This window comes from Kwoniella bestiolae, chromosome 2 (genome assembly GCF_000512585.2).
Source record: "Kwoniella bestiolae CBS 10118 chromosome 2, complete sequence".
Lineage (NCBI taxonomy): Eukaryota > Fungi > Basidiomycota > Tremellomycetes > Tremellales > Cryptococcaceae > Kwoniella > Kwoniella bestiolae.
The window spans coordinates 1870098-1887763 of NC_089242.1; the positions used below are offsets into that span (position 1 = coordinate 1870098).

General features: G+C 47.7%; 7 protein-coding genes across 7 annotated transcripts; 4 read left to right on the forward strand and 3 right to left on the reverse strand.

The window, feature by feature from the left end:
- Positions 1-588: 588 nt before the first annotated feature.
- On the forward strand, positions 589-1260 carry I302_103842 (uncharacterized protein; the record flags this gene model as incomplete). The annotated part of the gene is made up of 1 exon (XM_019189208.1): positions 589-1260. One exon carries the CDS (start codon positions 589-591, stop codon positions 1258-1260), a length of 672 nt encoding a protein of 223 aa, XP_019048770.1.
- A 1171-nt stretch (positions 1261-2431) lies between these two features.
- On the forward strand, positions 2432-2914 carry I302_103843 (uncharacterized protein; the record flags this gene model as incomplete). Its single annotated transcript, XM_019189209.1, has 1 exon — positions 2432-2914. One exon carries the CDS (start codon positions 2432-2434, stop codon positions 2912-2914), a length of 483 nt encoding a protein of 160 aa, XP_019048771.1.
- Positions 2915-3308: 394 nt separating this feature from the next.
- I302_103844 (uncharacterized protein) lies at positions 3309-4871 on the reverse strand (the record flags this gene model as incomplete). The annotated part of the gene is made up of 6 exons (XM_019189210.1): positions 3309-3413; positions 3496-3711; positions 3801-3884; positions 3964-4107; positions 4180-4195; positions 4291-4871. The coding sequence occupies 6 exons, from the start codon at positions 4869-4871 to the stop codon at positions 3309-3311; spliced, it is 1146 nt and encodes a 381-aa protein (XP_019048772.1).
- A 2022-nt stretch (positions 4872-6893) lies between these two features.
- On the forward strand, positions 6894-8642 carry I302_103845 (uncharacterized protein; the record flags this gene model as incomplete). The annotated part of the gene is made up of 1 exon (XM_019189211.1): positions 6894-8642. One exon carries the CDS (start codon positions 6894-6896, stop codon positions 8640-8642), a length of 1749 nt encoding a protein of 582 aa, XP_019048773.1.
- A 459-nt stretch (positions 8643-9101) lies between these two features.
- Positions 9102-11622, reverse strand: I302_103846 (uncharacterized protein; the record flags this gene model as incomplete). The annotated part of the gene is made up of 2 exons (XM_019189212.1): positions 9102-10295; positions 10417-11622. 2 exons carry the CDS (start codon positions 11620-11622, stop codon positions 9102-9104), a joined length of 2400 nt encoding a protein of 799 aa, XP_019048774.1.
- Positions 11623-13942: 2320 nt separating this feature from the next.
- Positions 13943-14424, forward strand: I302_103847 (uncharacterized protein; the record flags this gene model as incomplete). Its single annotated transcript, XM_019189213.1, has 3 exons — positions 13943-13961; positions 14024-14171; positions 14286-14424. 3 exons carry the CDS (start codon positions 13943-13945, stop codon positions 14422-14424), a joined length of 306 nt encoding a protein of 101 aa, XP_019048775.1.
- A 281-nt stretch (positions 14425-14705) lies between these two features.
- Positions 14706-17250, reverse strand: I302_103848 (uncharacterized protein; the record flags this gene model as incomplete). The annotated part of the gene is made up of 13 exons (XM_019189214.1): positions 14706-14760; positions 14827-14859; positions 14918-14948; positions 15008-15085; positions 15146-15196; positions 15274-15284; positions 15356-15706; positions 15779-15863; positions 15921-15968; positions 16024-16099; positions 16177-16326; positions 16386-16433; positions 16510-17250. The coding sequence occupies 13 exons, from the start codon at positions 17248-17250 to the stop codon at positions 14706-14708; spliced, it is 1758 nt and encodes a 585-aa protein (XP_019048776.1).
- Between the last annotated feature and the right edge of the window lie 416 nt (positions 17251-17666).

Sequence of the window (17666 nt, forward strand, 5' to 3'; positions counted from 1 at the left end):
ATGTTCTGTTCTTTCTCGCCTCGCCGAGGCATGTCAATTCGGGCTCTAAATCAGTTATGCATGCTATCGTAAAGAAGAATCAGTGTAATAGAATGAATGGGAGGACGATGTGCACAGGATCGTCAAAGTCTGGATCATGTCATGTAAATGTACAATGGCACTGAACGTATGATTTTTACTATCTTGATAAACAGCGCAATGGAGAAGTCAGACAGACATTTGCTACCAGGTGATGAAGCGTCGTGGACGAAAGGAGAATTGAATGCAGACCAGTACATGTATTTTAATTAAGCGAGGTCGTCTTTGGCACAGCCTTGTTAAGCTTTTGACCTTCCCTTTCTCTTTTCGCGCCCGAACCATTTGTCAAGTCGAAAGACTGTAACATCATAGGATAGAGAAACTTGTGCTATTTTAGCCTTCTGGTTTGACTTAGGTACTGTACTTTCCGACCTTACTTACACCGGACTGCTGATATATAAGCTATCCCACTGCCAAAGTGTATGTGTGACTTTCACCGATTCAACGTTGAATCTAATATTTCAAAAAGCGTGATCTTTACTGACAAGTGTACAGTACTGACGATAGACGATGTCACAAACTTATTTACTCGAGAAGTTCGATCCAGAACCAGGTGATCAAGCTTGCCAACTTCAATTCGACGACGGTTTCGTAGGTCTAACCTCATGGCAGGGTGGGCCGCCCCTCGCCAAGCTAGGGTACCTATCCCAGGCATCCCCCTGTCCTGCGGTGGAAGACAACGGTCTTGATATGATTATGAAATATTTCAATGATGAAGCTGATCCCGCCTTATGGACGTCTAACGAGGTAACCACGATCGCCAGGAAGATCCGATCAATAAGGAGAGGATGGATAGATGATGATGGGAAATTCAAGCCTTACAGAGATATTCGATCTTTCGAGTTTGATAATCAGTCCTCCACATGGAATGATCAGGACGACTATCATAGTGCCCTAGGTACTTGGATGAGCATGACGGATACTGGTAAAACGAATCACAGCTATTCTGCGTTGGTCAAGTATCATTTCTGGAGGGGAGAAGAATCAAAAGAGATCTTGAAGAAATACCAGACGGAGAAGGAAGAGAAGGAATCCGGGATTTTGCGATTGGACGATGAAGAAATTCAGACTCAAATCCCTATCTTCTTTGGTATACATACTAATACGGTACCCTATCATCTCACAGGAAGGGGACGTACCGTTCGGTCCGAGTACTGCCCGAACGCCGCAAGAAGTATGTAAAGGTTGCGAACGCTCATTCCTTTGGCGATGTATATCATATCATATCTCGCACAGACAGTGGGAGACTCGATCATCAATGAGCGGCACGTAAGAGTACGAGTGGTGAACAGTGATTAGTGGCGAAAGGATCAACACTGCGTTGTGGCATCAGCAGTCGCATACAATTGGCACGGCTCGGTGAGCTGTGCTTTCATCCTTGATTTGGATCTTTGGGCAAGATGTATGCTGCATCCTGGTTGGGTAATTGATGAGTGTACCTGCAGCCTTGTTGGCCGAAGCTCGCTAACAGGCTGCTCATCCCCTGAAAGCGATGCTAGCAGTACCGATCTTCAATGCATAGATGGGTTGGCGTGTATAGACAGGTCTATTTCATAGCTCTGTGAAGCACCACAGTGACTTTACTGTAAACCCCACCGTGATGATAACGTGACAATACCCGTCACATAAGCCCCAGCGACGCTACTGAGACACATCCTCATCGTCATGTCGCTTGTCTGAAATGACCGCCCTTCTCCCAACCGACATTGAGCTGCGGAAGATGTTATGTCCTTTCTGACCAGTCTCTCCTTTGTGTTGTAAAGAATGTCTCAGAGCTGTATGGGAGGAGCCGGTCCTATCGCTTTACAGTATACATGCAGAGAGTGTGACACGGCCGAGGGTCAGTGTTACCTCATGGCGCCATGTTTTGAGGAATTTAACCAATTATCAAACGATGACGAGATGTTCGATCGTGGCGGAGAGAGAAAATGCACGTAATCAGGGGAGACATTCAACAGTGTTTTTGCAAAGAACAAGGGAGCTCAACATGTCATCGGCCCAGTGAGATTGATTGAAACGATCATAAAGCCAGCGCCGTCGACTTTTATCCCTCACCTCACCTCGATAGGCAAACTACTTCATGAACACCCACCATCAAGCTCAAACTGTGCCAACCACTTCCAATGGCGCATTTATCGACGATGACCGAAAGGCGTCCGTGATGTGGTGTACATTCGTTGAGAGCGGGCCCGACCTGACTGAATATGACCAGGCGACTGGACACAAGGTCATCAGAGGTATCTGGCCTTTCAGAGACAGCAAGGTATGGCGCACGTGGCGCGAGTCATATGAGTCCTACCCGGCCGTCTCGCTTCACAGCCGCGAAACTGCGAGGGCGTCTGGGGCAAAAACCATGTCCGACATTTTGAGTCGAGAAGAGCAAAGCTCACGAGGGGACAACACACCGGTACCGGCCCGCATCGAACAAGACCTTCTCAGCTTCTTCACATCTGGCGTGCGAGTCGCGACTGCCCTCAACGCCACGATGGATGATCTGAGTGAGAAGATTGACGCTCAGCACAAGTCGATCAAATCGATGTATGAGCGTGACTGTACTGGTGATAGATTCGAATTGCATTTCCCCTCAAGAAAGGGCTTGGTGTGCGCCAATCCCTTTGTCAAGTTACCTTGGGTCCCCGTTGAAATCGATAAAGATCAACACCGGAGCGATATCGAGGAGAAATGGCGCAATTACATTGTGGGAGACATCTCAGCAATCCGACAACCTGACGATGGTACGATCCTTGTTCCTGTGATTTACCGACCCCCTGAAGTCGTTAGGGCGGCTAGAATGGCTGGATGGACCGATGAAGAAGAGGATACAAGAACAAAATAGCCAGGGAAGGGCACAGGTAGACGAATGATTGATCCTCCTGACAGCCGTCGGTGAATTTTGCTTAGCGTAGTGCATCGTATGCACCGTCAATTGCCCAGATGAGGATGCCGCATCTTGACCGTTGATATTCACCAGCCATCACTGGTACATATGCACCTGATGGTATGAACGGATGGATTCGCCCGGCGCAATTGTAGGGGACGGTAGGCTTTGAGAGCTGTACGAGAGGGCCAAATGTAGACGAATGATGTATCTGCCATGGATGTCTTGATAGCCATTGCTGACATGCTGTATGTTGAGTGCATGCAGACCTAAATTACGCAGATGAAGATGTCCACATCTTACCGTTGACTCTCGCGAAGCTTCACCAATACTATATTATGTACACACATATCTATACTTCAGCAACCGAACTAAAAGCACCCGGTACCATCCATGTATACTCCCTTCGAGCCCTCTCAAAACCCTCCCGTGCTTTTTGATACGCATGTCGGTATTCCTATCTCACGAATTGATTAGCCAAATCAAACCTGTACGAAAGTGTAGGGTTGTACCTATGCCTTGCTTGACGGAATACTCACATCGTCGCCCTTCAACTCATGCCACGCCAGAGCCGATCGCTCATCGTCAATGAACAGTCCATTCCATTTACCTATCTTTGAGCTCATGTCGTATCGGACCAGTCCCGTACATGGATCAGGATTTGGAGGGGGCAAGGACCATATGGGATTGGGATCGGAGGGAGGGCAGCAGTACTTTGACGTGGGGTCGGCGGAGGGGGATAGGGGGAGTGAGAACTGTGAGAGACTCAGTCAGCTCATATGTACTGTATTTCGATTTAGGTTAGTCGGTTCTGAAAGGAAGGATGACACAGACGAAAACGTACCATCAGTTCACCCATTTTGGCATCTTCGTCGAATTGGGAATTCCTTGTTGAGCGCGGGACCTCCGCCACGGCCATTGTCTTTACCTACAGATCAGTATGTTTAGCCTTATCAACTACGTCTGACATCTGATCGATCTCGGCATCGTCGATTGGAGTGACTTACAACACCCCACGAGAAACCGTATATCATCCCTTGGAAATAGTAGTGATACCCTGTCCATCTACCTAGGGCGGTACCGATGTAACTTGGTTTGTGCGGGTCGAGGGAGAGTAAAGTAGGAATGAGGTTGGGCAGGATAGGTAGTGTCTACATATTGGTGGAAGATGTGGTTGATCAGTCAAATGAGCATCTCTTGGGGGAATTGAGCTTCAGACTCACATCATCATCACATTTCCTGTAGAATCAATATCGATATCTCTCGTCAGCTCAGCCGAAATGCCTCATTTGGATGTTCTCTTTATAACGTGAATCATGAAGCAATCCACTCACATGACCCACCAAGCCTTCCTACCACCTTCCCTCCCCACATACCTCAACCACTCCCATGATTTCCCATTATTCATATTCTCACCATTCTCCAACAACCTCAACCTGATCAAGTCCCCATACATCTTCATCTCTGTATCAATTTCCTTCTCCTCCTCCAACCCTATTCGGTGTTTGTCCTCATCCTCTCCCTCCTTCGCTTCACTATTGATTCCCAGGACAAACTTAATTTCCACCAGGTGTCTATACTCTTCCGGAACAGCCTCCATCAATCCCAATTCCCTAATTAACATTCTCCGCTTTCGTGATCCCTCCGTGGGAGTAGAGAAGATATGTAACATCAATATAGCAGGAGAAGCCAGTACCTGATTACCGTTTCCGTTGTTGGAAAAGAGAGATTTGTAATTTGGTGGAGTCAGATTAGGTATCTTCCATTCGCCCATCCATCGAGCATTCCTCAGTCCTTCTACAATTTTGGGTGGACCCATAAGCCCAGCAGGATTGTACATCACTTTATGGAGATACGGGTGGATGGAGGGCGGAGTGTGCCCCAGGATATAGTTGTATCGATGGTGAGATGGCATCTTTGGGAAGGGAATTAATGCATGGTGATATATGTGGATGAATGAGAGTAAGAGGATAAGGGGGAGAAGGACGATGAGGGTGAGGCGACGGTAGCGCAGGTTGTGGATGTTGATATTGATGTTGGGGCGAGGTATCTTCATGACGAGTGTTGGGTGTTGGGTATTGGGTATTGGGTATTGGGTATTTGGAGGTATCAAAAGGAGATCAAGCAGGGCATGAGTGGAAGGTTAAGTTGCTATGTCAGCATGTACTGTTCAGTATTCGATGGTAAGTGAAGAACTCATCAGAGTCGCTTGTTGTTGTTGTTCGTTCTGTGGTGTGTATATATCGGTGTACAGTACATTGGTGTCCCATGTTGTTTGTCGTTTCAGTATCAGATTTGTAGGTCTGTGCTGTGTGTTTGTGGGTTCGTGCGACACCGATGGTGTATGTTATCATCGCCGACATCCTTCTCACACGCATAATGAGACGTCCTTGTGTGTGATGCCAAGACATGATGGAGTCTTGCTTGTTCGTGGTCAGTAGGGTCATTGATGGTATACAGTTTGCCCTCAAGGAAGGGAAATGATGTTGATGTCGGATCCGCATGTCAGTGCATGATACGCTTTCAAGTCCAGTAGTGGACAAGGTGCAGATTTGAATTGCAAGTAAAAAGTGATGAATGGCGACTCTGGGGATACAATCCATCAACGGCAGCGCGGCGGTCTGAGCGTCAAGCAGTGTACAGTGTAAGCATCAAGCCCACCACCGGTTTGAAAGATCATTCCTGGGGTCGTAGAAGACCGACATTAGCTTCTTCTGATTATTCATCGACTCACTGTATGCATATGAATACCATCATTCAATGTCGACGACGCGGTATAAATGCGAACGACTATCCTGCTCAAACGCGTCACAGATTTCTCAAGGGTATCAAAATCATTTCACAATCACAAACGTAGGTATGCGAGTCGACCTAGAACTCATACAATTTCGAGGGTTGATATATCTATACCACAACCTACAGTAGATTCCTAGATTCCCAGATGGTGATTGGGTATTTGATTTGATTCTCTTTCATTCTGAGATGTGTGCGCGTACGTACTTCTGGTCCCTTAAAGGAGAAGATTTTCAGGAACGATGACCCACGTACATGCTACTACTGTACAGCATCTGAGCGTGATGTGCAAAACTAAAGGAAACAAACCCCTTGGAAGATTTTCAATATTTTATCCGATCGCTGTTGGTCTGATCGGTGGTGATTTGCCCCTTTGTAAGGGTTTGTGATACATTTCCCCCTTTCCTTTCACTGCAGAGATCTCGAGGGGGGGAATCGCTTATAACCCCGGGGGCTAGAATTCAAAGAATGGCCAAAGAAAGGTATTGAAGCCCCTTGAAATCATTTCCGTACTGTATCTCGTGTTTGGCCACCACAGCACTGGAAAGACATTGGTCATTCCCAGATCTCTGGGTTTATCCATTACATACGAGTGAATGCCCTGTATATGTACTCACCTGGATAGTATTGTAGTACGCGTCCTCGTTGCCCTATTCCACTTTCCACTTTCCGAGTCCAGATCTTGTTTCCCTTCCCCATGATTTGTTACTGATCCTGTTCCAGTTACCTGCAACTACCGAGCTATAGTACGGTTACCCACTTTTTTACCCTGAGCATTGATGGGATGGGATTGGAGTGAGCAACCAAACCAATTCACTCGTCCTCGTATGTACTCAACGATGCAATTGATAGAACTCGAATGATAATTTGTCTCATACAGAGAGAGACAAAATAATCATTATCCATATCATATCATACAATACATACATACACATTCATCGAATTCAGTTCCATCATTGTATTCCCTCATCAATCTATTTGTTCCATTTTCTCACTCCATCGTCGTCCAACTGTGAATAGTATCACAAGACACTCGCCACCCGCGTTCTTACGTTAATCTCTCGTCCCATCTCCAACTCGCAGTCAACAGGTCCAGGTCGAGGGATACGAGTACCAGTCAACGGGAGACAGACCATCCATCATCATGATACCCCTATCACCTGTCCTATCCTCATCAATCTCACCTGCACCTTCACCTCGACCTTCCATATCCTCTTCATCAAGCGGACCACCCTTGACACCGATATACGAGATGGACAAGATGAGCTCGGATCTGATAGTTAGTACAGAGGAGGTGGAAGACCCCAGTCCAAGTGATAGAGTGATGATTCCCAAGCGGGAGCACGCCAAGAAAAATGGTAGAGCGAATCTACCCACTCTCAACGTCCCACCACCGACATTTCACAACTACTCGTTCGGCAGTTCCATACCAGCTTCATCACCCTCAGCCTCTTCCACAGAATCTTCCATCGGACGTACGCCCAGTCCACTATCATCTGTAGAAGACATCGCGCTACCTTCAGAAGGGTTCAAGTTCGGTACATGCCCTTCAGCTTCTTTCGTAGGTACACCTACAGCCGAGCAAGGCCCATTCGAATACCCTTCTTCATCGTCTTCAACCATGTCTACCAGTCCTCCAGTCGGTTCTCCAACACTAGCACGAAGAGGTAGTTTAGCATTGGGCATGACTCATCGTAGAGGATCTATAATCTCCACGCATTCCAATGGGAATGGTACGGCCATCTCCCCACCACCCACACGTAGAAGTTCGACTTGCTCCACTATAACAACTCTTCCAGCTGCAGGTCGCCGTCCATCCATAGTTCACTCAACCACCGTGGACGTAGCCATCCCACAGACGACATCAGACACTTTCGACGAACCATACCGCCCGACTCCCTCTGCCAGCTCCTCCCGTCGTCCCTCCGTTATCATGTTCCCCAATAAAAACCTCCCTGCCCCCATTCCTCCTTCACTCCTCGCTCGACGAGGATCCCTACCCGTTGACAAACTGTTTGGAATCCCCTTATCATCCGATCAACCCAACAGAACGAGATCAAGCTACTCATCAGGTTCAGCGACAATATCAACCGCGTCGTTATACCTTCGTAGGCAGAGCGTAGTTTCAGAAAGTGGATTTTCAAACGGATCAGGCGCGACAGTTATGAATGATGATCATACCGGCAATGGAATAAGGAGACCATCAATGCGAGCTAGAACCCCTTCAGCAGATTTTACTCCCCAGACAGCCTCATCAGCCCGAAGAGGGTCAGTATCGTTCTTCCCTCCTCAATCACTCCAGACCCAGACTCCCGCTCGATCTTCTTCCCTGTCTTCCAGCAGGTCCAGTGTATCCTCCCAAAGTCAACGAAGCTCCATCTCCTCTTCTCGTATACCTATCAACTTCTCACCCCGACATCCGTCCTACGCCCATTCAGGGGTATACAGCTCCAGACAAAGCTCAACAACGAGCATAAGCAATACCTCGTCTTCCTCGTCGGCATCTGTACCTTGTTCGCCCAAGGTGGGATTCAACCCCATGATGTCGAGACGAAATCGGAACTCGACCATAAATAGTAATCCCGGATTAAGCAGTTCAGAAGAGGACGAGGAGAACGAGCACGAAGAGGAGAATCAGCTATTACCTACCCCGAACCAGAGTAGGTTGAACGATAGTACGCAGGTGCCCGATGTGAACGTACCTACTTTTGTGGATCCCTGGTCCACCTCGACGTCTTCGATACAGAGTAAATTGGATGAACTTAGTATAGGTGGACCCGGAGGCGGAGAACCGTTTATCAGCGGTGTTCCTTTGGAGACGCCCCCCTTGGAGACTGTAATGGAACGACCACCTTTGGAAAGTATAGATAGCGGTGCGACGGAGAGACCATAGCATTAGACTTTTAGATGAATGGTAGATAGAGAAGTAGAGTGTTAGATCAGTAGAGCGTAGATGTGGTCTTCATCGGAGAGTGTGTCGTTTGTGGTTCCAGTTTGTTCGTGTTTTGGTGGAGATAAATCTCACTTTGTGTTGTTGTTATTACTAGTATCTGAATGGGCGGTCAATCTCATTCATCCTTGCTATCCGCAGTCATGATTTATATATATTCGCATTTTGTTCTTCCTCCTTCTTTTCTTCCGAGTTGACCAGTAGCGTTAGATTTCTCAGGTGTATCATACAGCGGTTGAATAACATAGATCATTAAACATGATCGGACGGACATGCATGTGGAGATGTACAGTATCTCATCCATTGAAAATCCACGATCAGAGCTAATGGTGATATCGTGACTAATCCCGTATCAATCTCTTTCTGTTCCCGCTCCTGGTCCCGGTAAGATCAAATTCAACATCAAGACAACAAACTATCCCTAAACATTCTCAGCCCATCCTCCTCGCTCCGTATCTGCTCCTCCTCCTCGTCCATCCAGGTCATCCGGGACTTCTGAACGCTCTCCTTGAGCGCATCAACCCCGATCTGAATCCTCACCATCTCCTCGTATATTGCATGCAGCTCTCGTTCTCGTTCCCGTTCCATCTCCGTGGCCGTATACCGCTTAGTAGAAAGAGTGACGAGTTCACTGACGGTGCTCTTAAGCGGTGTGAGGTACTTATCAAACGATTGAAGAGACTCGTATGTCTTCGTTGCGAATTTGGAGGCTCGTTCAAAGGGCGAGGCGACTTTGCCCATGGACACCTGACCCTGGCCGGGCGCGGTGGTCGTAGATATCGTTGATAGGATACTCTGGCCTAAGGTATCCGTGCGGTGCGGTTCGTCGAGGATCCGGAATTGCACCTTGCTCGGACTGGTACCGTTGGTCAGCGCGGGACTGTCTCTTACTTGCCTCGTGGAATTTATGTTCGTAGCTGAAGGTGGTATGGACCACGACCCGAAGCTCTTCTGTCCCGTCAATTCCGACATATGTTGCAAAGCCAGAGTTTGCATACTGCTGAAAATCGGCTTCATCTTTTCTTCAAGCTCTTTGGTCAGTTCCGCCATTTCCTCAGCGTGGGTTACCGTGTCGGAACGCTGAGCTTGGTAGTGGAGGATGAAATTGTCGTTTTTCACCACCTGGAGACGGTGCGAAATACCTTCCAAGGAGTTCGATAAGGCTTTAAATCCCTTTCTGACCGAATCGTCCATACCATTCACATGGCCCTCTCGGTTCACCCCATTGGTGACGGAACCGAATCCCGACACCCTGTATTTCTCCAGCCGTGCTTTCCTCCTTGTCAGCCTCTCACAAGAATCCAGAAACACCGACTCCAAATTCAATCTCTGTCTCCCCTTGGGCGTATGGGACCACTCGATAAACCTATTAGCCATGTCCTGCTGGACCATCTCCATCTCGCGTACCTTGTCTTCAAGGGTGAGGGAGGTAAAATCACTGTTCAGCTCCGCACCTTGCACGCCGGGATGATTGGGGGATAAGAGGGAGATCGCGTAGTTGGTGTGATCGTCATCTCGTATTTGAGTTGTGGAGATTGTTGAGGGATCGATGTTGGTGTGTAGGATCTTGCATCTTTCGGAAGGGTGCGAAGCGTCCTGATATCCGTCGACGGAGGATGATCAGCACAATCTCACTAAATTATCAAGAAGTACTCCGACCGTGAGGTTTTCTGAAGAGACACGGTGAGAAGAAAGAGAACCACAACATGATACCCACAGTATGAGGACATCTCGATCTCCACACGACCCTCCCCTCGGGTGTAGTGATGGGATAATGGTATGGTGAAGTCCTGAGCATATCCGTGGCAGACCCATAAGTGCATTTCGGTCGAACATAAAAACATTCTCTGATGTTCGTTTTGGTTCCTCCTCCATGACGACGGAATCGAATGATATCCATAGTATGGGGATTGAAATTTTCCATAGAAAACCTCTGTGTGTGACTGGGAGGAAAGTTGTTGGATTGTTGAGGGATATGAGGATGCAAATATGAAGAGAACCTTCGTTGATCCATTGAAGGTCTGGTATCTCCCGCTGGATCGTATACATCGCTGCTAAGCTTATAATCTGGTCGACGAGAACTGCCTCTCCTTCGGGGGGTACCGTCTCCTCGATGGATCCCACGATCACGATCAGACTCGTTATACTCGGGTGGTGCATGTCTGGATGTCCTGGATGAAGCTCGACCACGAACATGTCTAGAAGGGGGAGAATCATCTGGGTCGTCTCTCGCCGTAGACATAGATCTGCGATGAGGTCGGGGTTGCGGTTGAGAATGTCTGTCGACACTCGACTGTCTCGACCAAGTCTTGTACACATGTATGGTATGCCCCGCGGGAGTTTCATCGACCTCGAAATTCGCATTCGAATATTTCGTATCTGAGTTCTGTCTTGAGACCGATGGTCTCCTATTGGATATCCCATTAGAAGTCCCATTGGGCATCCCATTTGGTACGTTGGGATCCGCATGGTGTGTCAGACTATAAGCTGAGTATGAAACCTGCCTCGAAAGTGGCTGGCCACCACCACCACCACTATAAAGATGTGCAGTAGAATTGGACACAGAGTTAGATACTTGTCTAGACAGTGGCTGACCTCCATATGGGTGGGGAGCAGGATAGTCCGACTTTGAACTTGAGACTCTCCGGGAGACGGGTGGTCTGCTTTCACCGTAATCGCCGCGATGGCCATTTGAACGATCTTGGTGATTCCCATAGTTCGTCGTCCGAGTGATCGTGATCGATTCTCCTCTAACTGGGCTTTCCCGCTTAGGTGACGAGGAAGCCTCAGATGAAGAATACCTCTCGTCGAGTTTGCCTTTGGACCCGCCACTTCTGATCTGCTTGAGGAACTCGGGACTTCGCCAGCTGCTCTTGTTAGAGGCCGTGCCGGCACTATCCCTAGAGTGGTTGGATGGGGGCATGTTGGGCGATATTGCAAGTGCACTTAGCGACGCAGCATCACTACCTTGGGCACCTGATCAATGTCTAAGAGAGGAATCGAAAGTCAAGGTTGTCAGAAATTCATGCCGAGGGAATGCATCGAACGCTCTTCTAGCAGGGTCCCAGGGGCTTTATACGTACGTTACGCTTCAACCGCCGGTCGAAAGGACTGACAACATTTCAAGAACCTGTACAACCCATGACACTTTAAGATGAAAGGTACGATTATGTGCACATACGAGCAATGTCCTTTGGCCTTCTCATGGGACCAGGGTTGTGCTTCTCACAAGTCAGTGGAGCTAGGTATGGATGTATATTTGTATTTCGTCGACAGATTGAACCTTGGTCTGAAGCTCTACTGCGAAAGCTGAAATCAAGTCTGAGGGACAAGATAAAAGGAGGGAGAGTCAAGAGTACCTTTACGGCTGTGCCGCTGATGCGTAAAACTTTGTAGAGTTCTTGGGGGGTGGGAAACCTTTGTATTGCTTCTCACGGTTTATGATGATACGTCAGTTGCTGTATACTATGTGCTTGGTTGGCTTGCCAATGACGACATATACTCGAGTGAACTGAGGGTTTTCCCAGTTATCGGAGTTTGCCGGACCACGAAGATTTCTACTTTTCAGTATGTCAGATCAAGTTGATCCGATCCGAATTCCTGCTGGAGAAATTAGTGGTCTGATTGGATATGTGATGGGGGAGAGAACCCGCAGTGCACTTGCGGAGACAGAAATATGAATGTTGTGTTGCAACTGAAACCAAGCGGGGCCTATCGGTGTTTGAACAGGTCTACAAGGAGGTTGAAATGCTGGTCTGTTGAGCTGCCGCGACGTGTCACATGACCGAGGACATAGAAGGAGTTCTGTACGCAAGGGAAAACCGGTTGGACATGGTTCGGTAAACAAAGCTGTGATAGCAATGCTCGCGGCACTTAGATACATGTCATCTCAATCACCTTCGTCATCATATCTCCCAGCTTCCCGAGGCAAGGCGACCAATACCTGCAACCTAAGCCGTGACTGCAGCTGAGATCCCCGCACCCATCATCATCCTTCTTCTCCTTCGCTTCTTCATCGTCTCTTCAGATTCGCCTTTCGCAGATGGGGAGCAGATCTGGCTGAGGGTCATACAATGATATCTACCATCAGCTCGAGATCGCTATGAAAATCACGAGCTCCATCGAGATGACAAGAGCGAGTCAGACTCACTTGATCCAAGAGAATATACACCAGTTCCTCTTTCTCTCAGCTTTTCCGACCTGGTTCTGAGCTTCCGGTGGCGTTCGGTTGATGCTGTACTTGTCTGAGGATTCGTTGGAAATAAGGGGAACGAGTTCTATCCACAGCTAAATCAACCGAAGGACCCATTGTTTACTCTACTCGCCGCGGCTATGTATACTGTAAGGAGGTATGACAGACTTACTCTCTCGACTTGATGGGGTCCTGTACATGCTGACCGGCTAAATCTTCTGTGGTCTGTCGGGTTGGATATGAGTTTATCGCTGAGTGGCAAATGATGAGTTATATCACTACTATACTGTACTTGGGCAGCATTGTGCATGATTATATAGACTGATCCAACTTTGTGTGCACTGCCCAGTCGAGATTTGTTTCGCACAACTGAAGCGCTGCAAGTGCATGTCAAACACAGCCACTGCTTCCATCAATCAATCAAGCATCTTTGCATTGTCTAGCCATCTCTTACGACGTCACATAGTCATAGCCACCGGTTATCCGGCTTCTCTTATCTAAGATAAGCTCAGTAGAAAGATCCGTACTAACCAGTCACGTGGCTCCTCTCCACACCAGAATACGCAATGTACAGGTCTCGCACGCGAACAAAACAATCAATCAATCTGAAACTTTACCTAAAAGAGTACGAGGAGCATAGTCAGATACAATTATGTTGAATGACGCATGTGATCTAGCCCATTACCGCTTGGCTTGGCTTGGCTACATATATTCCTTCTTCATCTCGACTTCTACCGGAAGAGAAACGCAGCAAAAGATCTACGTTCCGTGCCTTACACTTAATTTGTAGTAAGCTTCTACTGTGATGCTGGCGAGATCTTTCTCAGGCTATTGGAATTCCCGAGATTGTAATCTTCGTTGACGGAATGTCAATGCCAAGTGATGTGGAGAGTATATAAATGTCTTGTCAACTTCTAGGTTAATGGAATCTTACCGGTCTCCAAATCGCTACAACTTCACCAAACAATCATCTATACAATAGTAGTCGCCACCTCGCATTATACATAACTGAACAGCACTCAAAGGAACAGAGGTTCCTCACAGTAAAACCATGTCATATCAAGAAAGAGGTGCGTACACTGGTACAAGACACATAACATGCCCAACATACCCTGACATTGGTATATACCAGTCGCCCTAGATACACTGCTATACAAAGAGGACGAACGATCCGCATCCTCCAATACCGGAACAGAGAAAGAACAGGGTAATCATATAATAGGAGGAGAGGAGAAAGGCAAAGAAATGAGGGGAGGGTGGCATCCATTTTCTGGGCACTGGTAAGTAAGCCTGGCTGGTGCCATCCCTCTCCTTCCCACTACACCTAACCAAGCCAATTGTAAAGTACTCCGTACCAGGTATCAGGGCTGATTGCTCTTGGGTTGCCTTCATAGCAAATTCAAGTTCCCGCTCAAACCACCTCCTGCGCTTCGAGATAAACCCGACGACACACCTCAGGAGAAGAGGAAGAAGTTCGGTAAGAGGTTGGCTTATTGGGGCGCACTCTCAAGTGGGGGTAGTAATTCGGGATGAGCACATGCCTGGTCAAAGAGGTATATCGCCCCTGCAAGGTGTCAGGTCGTTCTTGGGTTATCAGTCATTAATCGGTAGATCTAATTTGCGAATTTTAGGATGGGTTCTTCGCCGGCAACGTGGTAAATGTAGAATTTGTGAGCTGTAGTCATCATCATACAATGTCCATTCATGAAGTATTTTGAACTACTTTACAACATGCATCTATGCGAATTTCTGCACGTCGTCTACATCAACATCTGTTTCTACTTGCCGTCCATGACCGAGATCTCGCCGGAAGCTCAATCCAGTTCCCCATGCCCGTTGGGTATGACCTGGAACCGACACGACTCGCCGCTATGGTACAAGACAAGACCTGTATCAGCTCTGACTCCACACTACATTGATGACATCCCCACTTACAAAGGACACTTGTTCGCGTTAGGACATTTGTGTCTGGGGTACACAATCAGCCTTTCTCTTGATTTCTTTCCGATCAAAATGGCCCACTCACCCGTAAACACAATCTTCATCATCGTATCGACCTAAGGTCAGGAACATCATCAGTAACTCGTGTAGAACCGTAAGGGAAAAAACCACTCACATCGTCCCTCTTTCATATAAGGGCAAATCACCGATTTGGCCATCCTTGCCAATTCGTTAAGCTGGGCGTTGGAGAGGTCTGATAAAAGCTATCATCAGTATGAAGGGTTCGCGCCTGTAGACGCGGGATACCACTCACGATACCCATGTCCATACGAACATGCATCGACGTCCCTACAGCCCCATTCACCTGTTTATAGAGCCTCATTAGCTTTGTGTAATCCCGTGTGACCCAGGGGATTGGGCTTGTTCAGCATGCTAACTTACTCAGGTAGTGACTACGAGTAAGAACCAAGATCTAAACCTCAGCATAATCCATCTGTCGCGGAGTAGATAAACCACAACTCACGTATGACAAGGTCTCGGATCCAACCTCCTCACCTGTTCAGCAGCAGCTTTATTGTACTTGTTGTTCTTCTTGAATTTCCTCTTGGGAGAAAACTCGTCGCTTGACAAGACCGGGACGGGCGGAACGTTGATCTTATGGGATTTACCTGCTCTCCCTGCTTTGGTTTGAAAGGTCGACCAGTGGTACTCCTCGATATGGTTCTCAACAGAATCAGTAGTAGGTCTAGCAGTTAGAGGGACCAGTTCGGTAGTCTGGAATAAATTTGGGATAATGATAGCCTGATGGCCGATGTAAGACGGATCTCCTCGAGTCAACAAGAGGAGTTTGTCCGTAGAATACGCTTGGGAGGGACTTGATTGAGAAGCCGAAAGGAGAGTCAGCGTCATCACTGGTGTGGCTGGATCTGGTTGGGCGAAAGCTCACTGAGTTGATCTTGGGCAGGTCTTCTCAGCAGAACCCAAGATGATTTGGTCGCATTGAGGGTTCTCAGAGTACAATCGTACATATTCTACGATGAGGATCAGCCCAGATCTATTACGACCGTAACCTTAAGTTGTAAACTTACCGTCAATCTTGCTCTGTGCCGAGTCTCCGCCCGAGCCGAGGTCACAGACTGGAAAGCTTCGATAAGCCGAACGCTCGTCAAGGGACAAGTCAGTGCAACTCACCCGTGATCAATCCATTTGAAGACGAAAAGCCTTGCCAGAACTGATCGTACTTTGCCCAAGTCTGGATTATGCCGTTCTATCGCGAATACATACTGATCAGTGAATGTGTACATAACATATATCTGTGCCTCGTACAGAATACTGTGCACTCACCTTGATCAGAGTAGCACCCAGCGTTGATTTGTTCAGGAATATCTGCACGATGGCCTTCTCCGATAGGTTCCTTTCCTTGACAACTCGAAGCAAAGTTTGAGCAGCTTCTTGGCCACCTTCATAGCCAGATTGGAAACGTTTCTCATGGAACTATCATTCACATTAGCCAAGCTAAAACTATCAACGCACTCGGGCGCGGGATGACTCACGATATAGTGGTCCCCGTCAATCAGGAAAGCGGTGAACTTGGATCCCATCTGATACCATATTCACATAAGCTGACACTTCACCCAACTCCAACTCGAATACAAAAATGAATGGAATTATGCTTACTTGCTGATTCTGCGTCTGCGTCAAAACAATCTCCATGTCCTTCTTACCGATTTCCAGACCCAAACAAACATCTTTCCAATACTTGACCTCTTTCTTCAGCTCCTCGATCTGGTTGACCTGGTCGAACAGCCCTGCCAAGTGTATCGACAGGCCTTCCAAGTGGCTTTTCACATTTTGCACATTGTCTACCGGATTCAAGCTTGGTTTGAGGGTATGGTTCGCAGGTGTAGCAGTGGGTGGAGGGGGAAGATACAGTCCAGCAGGGTTAGTGGGAGGCTGAAGGCTGGTAGTCTGACCATGTTGGGGAGTCAACGGTTCATCGAACGGCTGGAAGTTCAACGTATTTCTCGAGGGAGGTAGAGGAGCAGTCTTGGGAGGCTGAGGGATACCATCTACACCCAAACTGAGAGGCGAAGCTTTGCGCCTCGCTGTAGTCTTGTAATCGATCGTATCGTCGTCAAGTCGGATGATCCCGCCAAAGGCAGTGGCGGGGGCCTCCAACTCCCATGTCTTCCTGTATCTGCCCTCGTTGTACACCGAGTCGGTCTCTTGAGAGTACACAGATGATTTTTCTAGATCATTATGCCGTTGAGCTTGGGATAGTAAGCTGGATAAGTCAACTTCAATATTGGATTTTACCTCTTCTTCCTGTCCCGCGGCAGCAGGGGTGATAGGGCGGTCGACCTCGATCGAAGCGAATCGGACTTCCCGAGGGATTGGCTTTTGGGCGGTGGTGTACATGTTTGTTTTGTATCCTAATGAGTGACTGGCTGATAGTTGGCTATAAATTATATGATTTCTCGCTCTTTTCCGATTTACTATTTCTAATTTATTCTGTATTTGCTGAGATATTGGGAAAGCTTGAGATTCCAGATGTGTTTATATATCTGCAAAAGCCGAGTAGTGGTTTTACTGGTCAATATCCTTCCCCGCATGACCTTTGTGACTGACCTGTCCTTTGAGGATCCCCGATTACCAAAGGAGGAAGATAATGGTTTAACGATGACGGTAAGGCTCAAACGTGGTATCTGTCGTATATCGTTTGAGCCGTAATGAAACGAGACTTTCCTCTTATCTCGAGTCTCCTATCTAGGTACAAAGCAGGTGAGCTGTGTAAAGACGAGTTGATTTTACGGAAACAAGATCAACGAGTATCG